Source organism: Astatotilapia calliptera, chromosome 6 (assembly GCF_964374335.1).
Source record: "Astatotilapia calliptera chromosome 6, fAstCal68.1, whole genome shotgun sequence".
In the NCBI taxonomy this organism is placed as follows: Eukaryota; Metazoa; Chordata; class Actinopteri; order Cichliformes; family Cichlidae; genus Astatotilapia; species Astatotilapia calliptera.
This window is the reverse complement of record NC_137427.1, coordinates 30,742,277-30,754,696: the sequence shown is the minus strand read 5'-3', so window position 1 is coordinate 30,754,696 and position 12,420 is coordinate 30,742,277. Positions and strand designations below refer to the sequence as shown.

Here is a 12,420-nt window from a genome sequence, read left to right as displayed (position 1 = left end):
AAAAGGCAGTGTCCCAAGTAGTTTAAAGAAAAACACTCTGGCATTTCATATAATTCAGTAATTTCACATTAAACTTTCTTTCATTATCCTTTCATTATTTGTTTAAAGACTTGATGTGTGGATGCTACTATGAAGACTTCTAGTTGAGCAAACACTAATAAACACTGACTAGTTTATCTGAGATAAAATATAACACTTTTTTATTAAGTCAGTGTTAACTCTGTTTTTTTCTGTTAGGATCATTCAATAGTATCAGAAGAGAAAAGAAAAGTATGTTTTGTTTTGTTTTTTTTCTTCAAGATCTGTTCACATGTACTTAGCAAGAGTGAGTACACAGCGTTAAAAAATGGTACTTAGTGTAGTGAGGAAGGCGAAAAGCAAAGAGAGCATATGAAGGTAATATTGAAGAAGGCGCAGTTTTGAAGTGGTGAAAGGCAAAGGCATGAGTGCAAGCGTAATAAAAGGTAATAGGAGAGATGTCGAGCAGGCGGAGGACTTGGCTGGAGCAGGAAAAGGCAAAAGGGGAAACGCGAGTGCACGTCTGAAACTTCTTCACTGTCAGTGAATCCTAATTCTTAAGACTAACTAAGAAGAATAAATCTATGTATGAATGTCGTTTTGAGCACATCTCCTCTTTCTACTGATCAATTCTTCCACCTAGTGGATAGATGATCGTATTGCAGCTTGTCTCATCACCTGTTGTGTGTTTTGTGTGCTTTTGTTTTTGAACTGCTTCCCTCACAGTTGTACACAGTGCTAACATGTGCTCTTACTCTGTGTTTTATTCCTGAAGAAAAAGAAAGTGCCCAGCCCAGCAGGATGAAGATGGGCCATACGTCAAGAAGCCGCCAAATGCCTTCATGCTCTATCTCAAAGAGCAGAGGCCAAAGGTCATTGCTGAACTCAACATCCCTGGAAGTGCAGCCGTAAATGCAGTGGTGGGACAGAGAGTAAGTGTGTAACTCTGCATACATTTATGCATCTGTTAATGTTGTCTGCTCATGTTTTTGCATGTGTCCCAGCTGTCCTGTAGTTATGTGTAGTAGCAGTGCTCACAGTGTGTTCTTATGATCTTCTGTCCACAGTGGAAGTCGCTTTCAAACGACCAGAAAGCCAGATATTTCAAGCAGGACTCATTGGACTCCCCTGTTGCAGCCCTTCAGTTCCAGACAGAGGAAGCCTTTGTCGCAGACAGTGAGGAAGAACTGCTGTCAGTGCTGGAAGAGCTCGACCCCCTCCCCATCACTGCGCAGTCTCAGCAGCCCTCACCCACCCCTGCCTCTCCTGTAGATGCCTCTCAAACTGCATCAGTTCAACCCCGAGTTGAATTATTTCAAGACCGAGATGAGCCCATCTGTTTTGCTGAAATCCAAGAAGACATGTGGTCAGTGCTTGACTACCTCCCCGTCTCTCAGCAGTCTAATGTGCTCTCCTCTCCTCATTCACACAACTACTCGACTCCTAAACAAAATCTCATCTGTCCTGCTGATTCCCCTCCATCCAAACTGGCGTCCTCCCCTGTTGCATTCACTGAATTGCCGTCAACAACCCCCATCTTTTGCCAACTAATGAAAAACAATAATTTCATTATAGACGATTGGACTGATTTCAATTGAATTAAACTGTTACTCCTGTTATTTCAACATCTGTCTTTGTGTAAATAAATAAAAAAATAAACAAAAGATGCTTCTGTCATAAGTTACAGCAGGATGAAACAACCTTCATGTAGTTCTTGTTTTTAACCCTGCAAACCTTCTTTAGTTCTTTTGTGTCCTTTCATATTCAGCACACATCTGTCAGTGTCCACTAACTGTCAGGGAAAAGCCAGATAAAAACACTGTGGGGTCTTTTGGGACACGTGCTGGTTGGGTTTACTCATAGATATCAGAAATGATCTGTTCTGTATTCAAAGGATACACGAAGGACGTTTGTATTAAATGCAATATAGCGACTGATCATATGCTGCTTTCTTTGGGGGCTTTTCACCACCATGTTACACAAATCCAGTTTCTAACTGAAAAGAAAATCCTTCACCATTTTCTAATCAAATTCCCTGGTTTCCCATGTCAGAGATGTCATGGCTGAAAGGATCATCGCATATTGAGCTCAAAGCTAAACTCTTGTGTAGGGCCTCTTTCCATGTTGCACCATTCATTTTAAAAAGTCCTGGTAACAAGAGACAGGTGACTTGATGTATTACAGTTACTTCCCAATTTACAGAAATGATGTGACTTCTGACATTTTCCTAGCAGGAAATGTGCTACTGTGGGACACTGAAAGAATAAACAGCAAGGCACGTTTTGTTTTAATAACTTTTCTTTACTTCATTTGTATGAACTAGGTTTACCTTACAAAATCTTATACTGTATATAATGTTTTATGTTTAATTCATGTCAATGTCAGCTCGTGTTTACTCCGGTGAGCAGTACCGGCCCACAAAGAGAATGCTCTTGGTGGGTTTATGTCGGATGAAGAAGATGAAGGGATGGTCGGCAACAAACTCAGCGGGAATCGTTATAGAGCGGACTTCCATGTCAACCCCAGTGGCAGCAGCAGCCTCAGCTCCTTCTTCATTTACATCCACCAAAGCCTTGTGGACAACTTTGGACACTATCAGGTCATTTGCTGGAGACATTCCTAGTAGATGAAGAGCCCAGAAATCAGTTGTGTTTTTTTCTTTACCAGATGATGTTTTGCAGTTTTTGTGCTCTCAATATAACTGTATAATTGATTCAGTGTGTCTCATTGGTGCAATATTTCTCACCAGAGAAGTCTCTCTTGTAGATGTCAAAAGCGTTCTCCATTCCCATGTTGGTCAGGATTTTCTCCAAGTCATACTTCTCCTCCATCTTAAATCGAGGGAGCTTGACATCAACCTCGTTGGGGCTCATCATGTCTGGGCGAGTCCAGTCCACAAAGTTCTGATAGGTCAGCTCCTTCTCCAGCTGTGTGGATACAGTGTCACTAGCTTGTCTGATTGAAACTGGACATTAAAGTACTGGTAAGTGCATCTTACCTTTTCCAAGCCTGTGGTATCATCTTCTATGCAGGAATATGAGCATGCTGAGGTCATTTCCTTTATACGGCATCTCAAGAATCTGTCCAGAAACATTGTTTTTATTTATTACTCCATCAAAGATGATCTGACTTCCTAATCTAGAAATTTAGGCTGATATTTGTAAAAGACAAGTTTTAGATCATGCTGGTGAAATCCTGTAATAAGCTGAAAGTGATGGATGTTACCTTGCAGTTGGCCTCAGGAATGGTCGCAAAAGGAAATTTACTTTTCTGCTGCATCATCTTCACCGGCTTAGTGTCGTTCTGAAAAATAGGGGAGACAAGAGAAATGTTTTTTGTGTTTAGTCTCAAAATGATCTCAAAAAGTTCTGTCATGGTTTTATTCCAGCCATTGAGTGGATTTGGATGTAGAGCACACGCCACAACACAACTTGTTCTTGTTAGTCGAAGTTTGTGATGTGCTGTTGTTTGAGATTTATTTGAGAACTTATTGGATATTACATGAATAATAAACTGCATTGCATAACTGCATAAAGTTGGAAAGTGATCGTCCTAAAAGCACGATTTTATCCCCTCAGAGCTCCAGGCTTCATGTTCTCATTCAGCAAAATCCACAGCTCGTTTGTAGTATGACAGATCAAAGTATAACTGCACCATCCTATGCTGCCTTTCTGCACTGTTACCTTGTTCAGTCGAAACTGCGCATCAGCAGTCTTCTCCTCCTTAAACTGCGTGTTCCAGCTGCCCTTGAAGTAAATGGCATTCACGAGAACCAGCTTCGTCAGGCTACCCACTGCATCCTGGCTTAGCAAGTCCTTGATTTTATCTGGTAAAAAGGATTTATGAAAACTATTAACTATTACCAAAGATGCACTAGTTACTGTACAACATCTTCAGCTATAAAATCAGAAAACAGGGCAACAGCAAGATGGTTTTTATTTTAAAAAAAAGGGGGAAAAAGCTTTATGATCAGTATAACAGGGAACAAAAAACAAAAATTCAAGTGTAGGCTTGAACAAAATTCAAGCCTACGCTTGAAGCCACTGAGGCACAGCTGGCTGCCGGCAGAGCCGGCGGGCACGCCGGTGCAGCTCCCTCTAGCTTCTGCTCGGTGGCTACTGGGTGACGCCTCGTCTGGGGATCCTCAGCCCTTCCCATGAGGGTGGCACGGATGCCCCTCCGGTGGTCCTCCTTGGGCTCTCACACTCTGGGGCCTCTGGATGTCTGGGGCCTGGATCTCCTCCATGCCTGCTTCATGGCCTGGGGGACGGGGCTATGGCTCGCTACATCCTCTTGCAGACCATTACATGTGGAAACCATTTGAATACAAGCGCGCTGATCCACACAGGTGTGCACACGGGTGTTCACTGCTCGTAGACTTAAATTACACCTTTCTTGGCTGCTACTTCAAAGCACATTGTGTGCTGTCTGTCCTGCGTGCTGCACAACAACATTGAATATTTAGTATTTACTGCTGTTTACACTTAGCTAGATTAATGCGATGGTGTTGTGTTTAGAAAGTTGCTTTGGTTTTTTTTGCTTGTTTTCTATTCTTTCTCTCTCAACAGGTGATCCAGGAGATTTTATTTATTTATTTATTTTCCCCCTTCCTCTTTCTTTCTCCCTTTCCTGTCCCTCACTCATGTCTGTCCCGTCTGTAACAACTGAAAATAAAATAAAATAAATAATAAAAACAAAGGTCGATCAAATGGACCAATACGGCAATGCCGCGATGATCCATTTGGCAAAATAAATCCATTGGGTATCCTTGTTGGTCTTCAGACAAATATTCTGACGGCTAAAGAACCAAATGGGACAGGCAAAAAAAAAAGAAGAAAGAAGCCACTCAGGAGGTTGTTAGCGGGGGTGACGCGATGCTTCTGGTATGCATGAATTAATTAAACAGTCCAATAACTCCAGCAGTACTTATCTTGTCCTTTTTGGTCTTTGTTCCAAACATTTTAAGATAAAAGCGCAGCGGTCACAAACGTTTTGCCTTCTTATGATTAACAACACACCTGACGCTGATTACGTGCGTCCACCTTAAATACCTTACATAAACCTACCATACAGGAACTTAAAAAGGTGGAATCCTCAGTGGTGCTTGGTGCCACACCCTCAGGGACTTTAATGTTATATAAAAACACTGACAGCTCAATATCTACCTCAGTCACTCTCCCTGATCCAGCTGAGTCACCAATAGGAAAAATCTGCTTTTCACAGGAACTTGGTAACAGCAATAAGAGAATACGTAGTTTATTCCAAGAAGATATCGTCTCTCTCCCATATATAACATCTTATTGGAACCGATATGTTCCAGATATCAAGTGGAAGACAGTCTGGATGGTCCCCCATAAATATTTGATTGTAAATAAGGTGAAAGAAGTCTCATTTAAAATTCTACATAAATGTTATCCAGCCAGTCACTACATGGTAAAATTTAAAAGGGACATAAATACTAATTGTACTTTCTGTGGGGATCATCCAGAAACTGTGACGCATCTTTTTTGGTACTGTTCTTTTACACAGAGATTCTGGAAGGAATTTAGCAGGTTTGTTATTGTCCATATTTTAAGGGAGTTTTCTTTACGATGGGAAAATGTTTTATTCTGTTTGTTTAAGTTCCCCAAGAAGTATGATAAATGTTTTTTATGATGAATTTGTTCATACTTTTAGCTACATTTTTTATCCATAAATGTTTACTAACAAAACACCATATTTCTGTCATTATTTTAAGGATGTGGAAATGTACATACAATCAATATCAGACTCCACCAACACAAAGGCTCTCAAAACAATACATGTATGTGTATTCTTATAATTGTTACCCTTTTCTTTTACCCTTGGCTTTTTGTGTTCATGTTCTGTTGTTTTGTATACTTCATCTGTTCGTATGTTGTATACTCATTGTTTGTTAAATAAAGTAAAAAAAAAAAAAAGAAAGAAAAAGAAACTTAAAAAGGTTACCTCTAGCGGCAACATGAGGTATCAACCCAAAAATGGCTCCTACAAAAATAATGGGATTAAGATTGTCTCATTTCCAGCAGGTGGCACCACAGTCCTATAACCCTCATGGAAAGTCCTTGTATCCTATTATTATAGATGGTAGATTTATAAATGGCCTGTATTTGTATCGCGCTTTTATAAAAACAATGAATGAATTTCCTGCTGCACTTAAGATAATATAAAGATATAGAATCAATAGCAGCCAATCCTAAATGGGCCTGAAAAATAAAAATATGTTAAAGACACAAGTGATCAAAGTAGAAGTACCCATCACATAATATAATAAGAATAGAAGAATTGGCCTGCTATTTACAGCAACATACTGCTGTGATGGTTTTATTAATAGCATGAAACCAAACAGTAAAACCCAGAGATAGTGCTGCTTAATACTGAATAGAAATTAGACTGGAAGAACTGGAAACAGAAAATAATGTGGACGGTGGACAATCCGGTAATAATGTCTCAACTGAACACAACACAACTGATCCCCAAGGATTTACAGTGGAGATCATTTAAAGTTACATTATGCTTACCTTGTGTCTGCTTCTCCACCCAGCTGTTGATGTGGACCCTGGCCTCCTCTGCATTTCCTTTGAAGTCCACAGACTCGAGCTCAGCGTTGTAATGCTTTTTGGTGCCTTTTAAAAATTCCTGGAATTGTGAAAATAAGTCACTCGAAACAGATTCAACAAACTACGGAGACTTCAATCAAGTTCAGTCACTGTGTTAAAACATTTTCAGTCCTTTGGATGCAGTTGAAGCTTGAACTAACCAGTCAGCCTTTGTCTAATAAAAGATTAAAGCAAATAGCTTGTTGGATGCCAATTTAAGTAGCCAGCATAGAAAAATACACAGATTGTGGGTAAGCTGGTTTGTAACGTTTCGGTTCAGATGGCAGCAGTTTTTGCTGACAAATGTAAGTTTTAGTATTTCTAAGTATTAATAAATTACTGTTTTACTTCTTTATATATTTCTTTATACTATTTGCAAATATTTTAAAAGTTTAATCTGCTGTGATGACTGGAACACAAAGGAGAGAAATGGTGCCTTGTCTCTTGTTATGAACTGTAAATAGCTAAGTGCTTAGAGCAGCTGGTCCTAGCACACTTCAAATCCTGTCTCCCCCCCACCCTGGACCCCCACCAATTTGCATACCGCCAGAACAGGAGCACAGAGGATGCAGTCTCCATCGCACTGCACTCTGTCCTCTCACACCTGGACAACAACAACACCTACGCCAGAATGCTGTTTATAGACTTCAGTTCAGCATTCAATACAATCCACCCCTCACAACTCATCAGGAAACTGACAGACCTGGGCATCAGTTCCCTCATCTGCAAATGGTTACTGGACTTCCTGACCAACCGCCCCCAACATGTCCGGCTGGATAACCACTGCTCATCTACCATCACAATGAACACCGGTGTACCACAAGGCTGTGTGATGAGCCCTTTCCTCTACTCCCTCTTCACCCACGACTGCAGACCTGCTGATGGTTCCAACACCATCATTAAGTTTGCAGATGACACCACGGTGATTGGCCTCATCAGTGACAACGATGAGGCCGCCTACAGGGAGGAGGTGGATCGTCTGGCTGAGTGGTGCGACACAAACAACCTGCTGCTTAACACCGAGAAGACCAAGGAGCTCATCGTGGACTACAGGAGGAATGCTGACCCACATCCACCCATCCACATTAAGGGGACGGCTGTGGAGCGTGTGAGCAGCTTCAAGTTCCTGGGAGTCCACATCTCCGAGGATCTCACCTGGACGACCAACTGCTCCAAGCTGGTCAAGAAGGCTCACCAGCGCCTCTTCTTCTTGAGGACTCTGAGGAAGAACCACCTGTCCTCAGACATCCTGGTGAACTTCTATCGCTGCACCATCGAGAGCATCCTGACCAACTGTATAACAGTCTGGTACGGGAACTGCTCTGCCTCGGACCGGAAGGCGTTGCAGAGGGTCGTGAAAACTGCCCAGCGCATCGCCGGAGCACCACTTCCTGCCATAAAGGACATCTACAGGAAGCGGTGTCTGAAAAGGGCTGGGAAAATCATCAAAGACCCCAGTCACCCATCACATGGACTCTTCACCCTCCTGCCCTCTGGGAGGCGCCACAGGAGCCTCCGGACTAAGACCACCAGGTACCGGAACAGCTACTTCCCCACAGCTGTCAGACTCCTGAACTCTGCCTCCTGACATCTGACCCACGTTAAACTCATGGACTGAACATACACACACCCACAATGGACAACTGTACCCTCAAACACACAATAATAACATGGAGTGAACCACCACTCACAACCACTAGCACTTTATATAGCCTCTGTAGGAATTATATCTCACTTATCTTAACTGCACTACTGTATAGCTCTGTGTAAATAATCATTCTGTACATTCAATAATCTTTAATCCTACAACTGTTTACAACTTGCATAGTTGCCGGGGATTCCCATGATGCATTGAGTTTTTCCTTTCCAGTCACCTTTCTCACTCACTATGCATTAATAGACCTCTCTGCATTGAATCATATCTGTTATTAACCTCTGTCTCTCTTCCACAGCATGTCTTTATCCTGTTTTCCTTCTCTCACCCCAACTGGTCGCAGCAGATGGTCCTGCCCCTCCCTGAGCCTGGTTCTGCTGGAGGTTTCTTCCTGTTAAAGGGGAGTTTTTACTTCCCACTGTCGCCCAAGTGCTTGCTCATAGGGGGTCATATGATTGTTGGGTTTTTCTCTGTATCTGTAACCGGAAGGTCGCCGGTTCGATCCCCGGGCTCTCTGTCCTGGTCGTTGTGTCCTTGGGCAAGACACTTTACCCTACGGCCTACTGGTGTTAGCCAGAGGGGCCGATGGCGCGATATGCCAGCCTCGCTTCTGTCAGTCTGCCCCAGGGCAGCTGTGGCTACAACCGTAGCTTGCCTCCACCAGTGTGTGTGAATGTGAGAGTGAATGAATAATGGCTTGTAAATGTAAAGTGCTTTGGGTGCCTTGAAAAGCGCTATATAAATCCAATCCATTATTATTATCTATGAAGCGCCTTGAGGCGACTTTTGTTGTGATTTGGCGCTATATAAATAAAATTGAATTGAATTGAATTATCTGAGGAAGAAGCAGAGTTGGTTTGTTTCCAGCTGAAATCATCCAGGCTCAGGAATTTGAATCGATCCACATCATTTCTGCTTGAACTAGAGAACATGAGTGTCGACTTACATTTGGTCTGTGAGACACATGTCATAGTGACAGTATTTGGGTTAATATGGCATTACTCACCCTGGTCGCATTTCTTCAATATCAGGCACCAAGTTCAGGAACTCGTTCTTTGCAGCCCGCGCAAGGTAGGAGGTCTCCAGAGTGGGAACCATCGGGAAGTTTTCACAGTCTGAGCAGGAGGGACTGGAGGCACGTGAGCTGTTCTCAGGGGTCCTTTAACACAAATCACACCAAGTCAGAATCAAATAGATAACCTGTCAATAACCGTTTGCAGATCGAGGTCAATGTTCCTAAAAATATGTTTACTTCTGGCCCATGGAGCCACAGCGCGAGTCCGACAGAGAGGGGCAGGTAGAGGAAGGGGTGAGGGTGGCACTGCTGAAGCTCGTCACGGATGGATCACGTCCGATCGGTGAGATGAGAGAAAGCTGAAGTGAAACAACAGCAGGATGAGGTAGACGTCAATATAGGAACTCCCTGATGTGACACAGAAAGGCTATTTTTTAATTTCTTTGTATTATTTCTCACCTTGCAGTCACTGATGCTGTTCACCAGCTGCTTGTATTCAGTATTGAAGATGTGTGTCAGAAGGCGCAGGCACTACAACACAACAGGAACAAGACCGATCAGCTCCGAGCAGAGAAGGAAGAAGGCAGCAACAAGAACGCCCACTAAGCCCACGTTTTTCTCACCTTGGTGGCCAGCTCCTTCTCACGCTTTCAAAGGTGGTGCTGGAGATCTGCGAGGAGACGGAGGTGGACGTGGACAGAGTGCTGGAGCTCACGCTGGGGGACAGAGACTCACTCAGGGACTTGGTGGTGGGAGCTGTTCCCACGGGAGCCGCCTCTCCCAGAAGGTGACGGGTCTTTTCCACCTGGACGAAAGATGGGGGCGAATGTGAGGTGGGGAGAAGAGGGGAGGTTAGTCATGTAACGTCTGTACTCTAAGAAAAAACTTTTTAGAATAGCACTTTGTTCTTTGAGTTGAAAAGTCATTTTTCCCTCTACGATATTAAACAGATTTATTTCTTTATGAATCTTTTAACGCCCCACCTCCTGCAGCTGCTCCATCTTCTCCAGCTCCCACTGGTGCTCTAGGATGAGGCTATCTCCTCTGGGCCTCCAGCCGGCCAGGTTCTCCTCTCCACGCACATAAGCCACTGATGTGTCCAGGACCTTCCTCCTCCTCCTCTGCATCCCTGCTCAGGACATGAGCCCTCATTAGGATGAAGCTCTCCACAGAATTATGATAAAACAGCTGCCGTTCTTTAAACATGTTTCATGGCCGCTCACCTGGGCTTCCAGTGTCAGACATCTTACACAAGCTCAGCTCGTAGATCCCAGTCACTCGGTTGTTATAATGAAGCAGAAGTTTTGAACAAGGAAACTTTGTAACAGGGCAGATATCTTTGATTGTGAAACAGAGATGGCCACAGTGCAGCAGCCCAGATTTACCAGTCAGCAGTTTTGGAGTATCCAGTCCCAAAGAGGTTCTTGAGAGAACGGGGTGGGGAAATCTTGGCGTCTCGGGAGTAAAAGACCGTGCAGATGTCTTTGGTGATAATGGCAGGCTGGATGCAATGGTCCAGCTGCAGAGAGGAGATAAAGGGTGTGTGTTAGACACGATGACATCAAGAGACTTAAAAACACGTACAAACAGGTACAACACGGCGGAGCAGCGGCTGACCTCCAGATACGCAGATAAGGTCATGTAGATCTTCTCTCCGTAGGGAGTGACGCGGTTGAGCAGGAGGGAACCTTTTAAGGGTGTTTTTATTTGTGCTCCCTGGCCTGGAAATAAACGGTTTCCGATCAGACCTGCTTCATCTTCGTGCCCTTGGTATCTGACTCGCTTGCTCCCCCATGCATTTTAAAAGAATCCTTCTCTTCAGCATGAAGTTCTGGCTCAGCTTTAGTGTCTTCATTACATGTACACAAAGACAGAAACATTCAATGATAAAAACACACAGTGGAATAAAATTGTGAGAAGTCATCAGTTGATGCAGTTTAAGGACACTTGCTCTTCTGTGCAGTCTCACCTGGAGCTCACGCTTCTAGTTCATGCCATCATCACCAAAGATTCTTCAAATAATAGTTTAGAGATGTCCATGAATGCACTGCTAACTGCTCTTCACCCTGATAAAAATCAACATGCATTTAGAATAAGAAACACTTTTACAAAACCAAAAGCTTCACTGTACTTAGTGATTTATATGTCTAAAAAAACAGGTTCAGTTTGTAACTGAGAGAGCGGCTCAGTGGTGCTGAATTATATTTCCAATAGAAACACAATTTCATATGTTGTAGTAACAACACACTGCCACAAGATGGCAACCTAGGCCTACTTTACCATGCTGTTCCATGCCTTTAAAGAGTGACAGAGACACTTTTTATGAACTCATCTGTAATGTGTCACCTTTTCTGTAGGATGAAGAAGTGCTTCCCTTCTTTTAAAGTAAATACAGGCTTACAAAGATCCTCTAAACATGTTTCTGAAATAATCCTAAACACAATCACTAAATCAAAAATGCAAGAAACTATTTATTTAATCACTCTTCTTAACTTAATTCCTTAACTTAGTAAAAAAAAAAAAAAATAGACAAGAACTTTTCTGCTGTCTCACCTCTGTCAGTTTTCATGCTGTTGCAAGAACAGGTGGAGGTGCAGGTGGAACTCTGACTTCAGTGTGGTTTGTATGTGCAGGCAGGAGTGTGACATCTCAGAACAGCAGAGGATTGTCGAGCACGGTGACTCCTGCTGCGACGCCCCCGTCTGACTGTCCTGAGCTCCTGGTCCTCAGCAGACGGCCCACACACTCATTCATCACCATGTCTTTACCCTGCCTGTAAGAAAGCAAAGAAAAGGCTAACATTAGAAACAGCCACCAACCAATCCCTTTTACTCCACCGCCCAAAAACCAGTGAGAAACACTAGCTAGTATTAACTTGGAATCAAAGTGCACTAATCCCCAGGCTCCCAGCATAACATACAGTCCAACACAAACTCCACAAACTGTCTTGCTTCAGCTGACTTTCCTTCACCTTCTCTCCAGACAATCTGTTGTGCTCTTTTCAGCACAAAGCCACACTCCTGCTCACTGATCCTCACCTCTTTTTAACCTAGTCTCGGCAACTTTGTCCCATAGCTTGCACATCCTTTCCACCTCCATCTTTCTTCCCAGCCAAC

General features: G+C 43.2%; 1 protein-coding gene and 1 pseudogene across 2 annotated transcripts; both read right to left on the bottom strand.

The window, feature by feature from the left end:
* Positions 1-2,298: 2,298 nt before the first annotated feature.
* LOC145429514 (leukocyte elastase inhibitor-like) lies at positions 2,299-9,310 on the bottom strand (annotated as a pseudogene). Its single transcript, XR_013909757.1, has 7 exons — positions 9,296-9,310; positions 6,558-6,675; positions 3,702-3,844; positions 3,244-3,321; positions 3,017-3,098; positions 2,765-2,945; positions 2,299-2,637 (listed from the first exon to the last, which is right to left on the bottom strand). The product of XR_013909757.1 is annotated as a leukocyte elastase inhibitor-like (transcript).
* Positions 9,311-9,852: 542 nt separating this feature from the next.
* On the bottom strand, positions 9,853-11,997 carry LOC145429504 (uncharacterized). The gene is made up of 5 exons (XM_080303118.1): positions 11,858-11,997; positions 11,274-11,370; positions 10,528-11,153; positions 10,288-10,433; positions 9,853-10,109 (listed from the first exon to the last, which is right to left on the bottom strand). The coding sequence occupies exons 3-5, from the start codon at positions 10,943-10,945 to the stop codon at positions 9,924-9,926; spliced, it is 750 nt and encodes a 249-aa protein (XP_080159244.1). The 5' UTR covers positions 10,946-11,153; positions 11,274-11,370; positions 11,858-11,997; the 3' UTR covers positions 9,853-9,923.
* Positions 11,998-12,420: the final 423 nt, after the last annotated feature.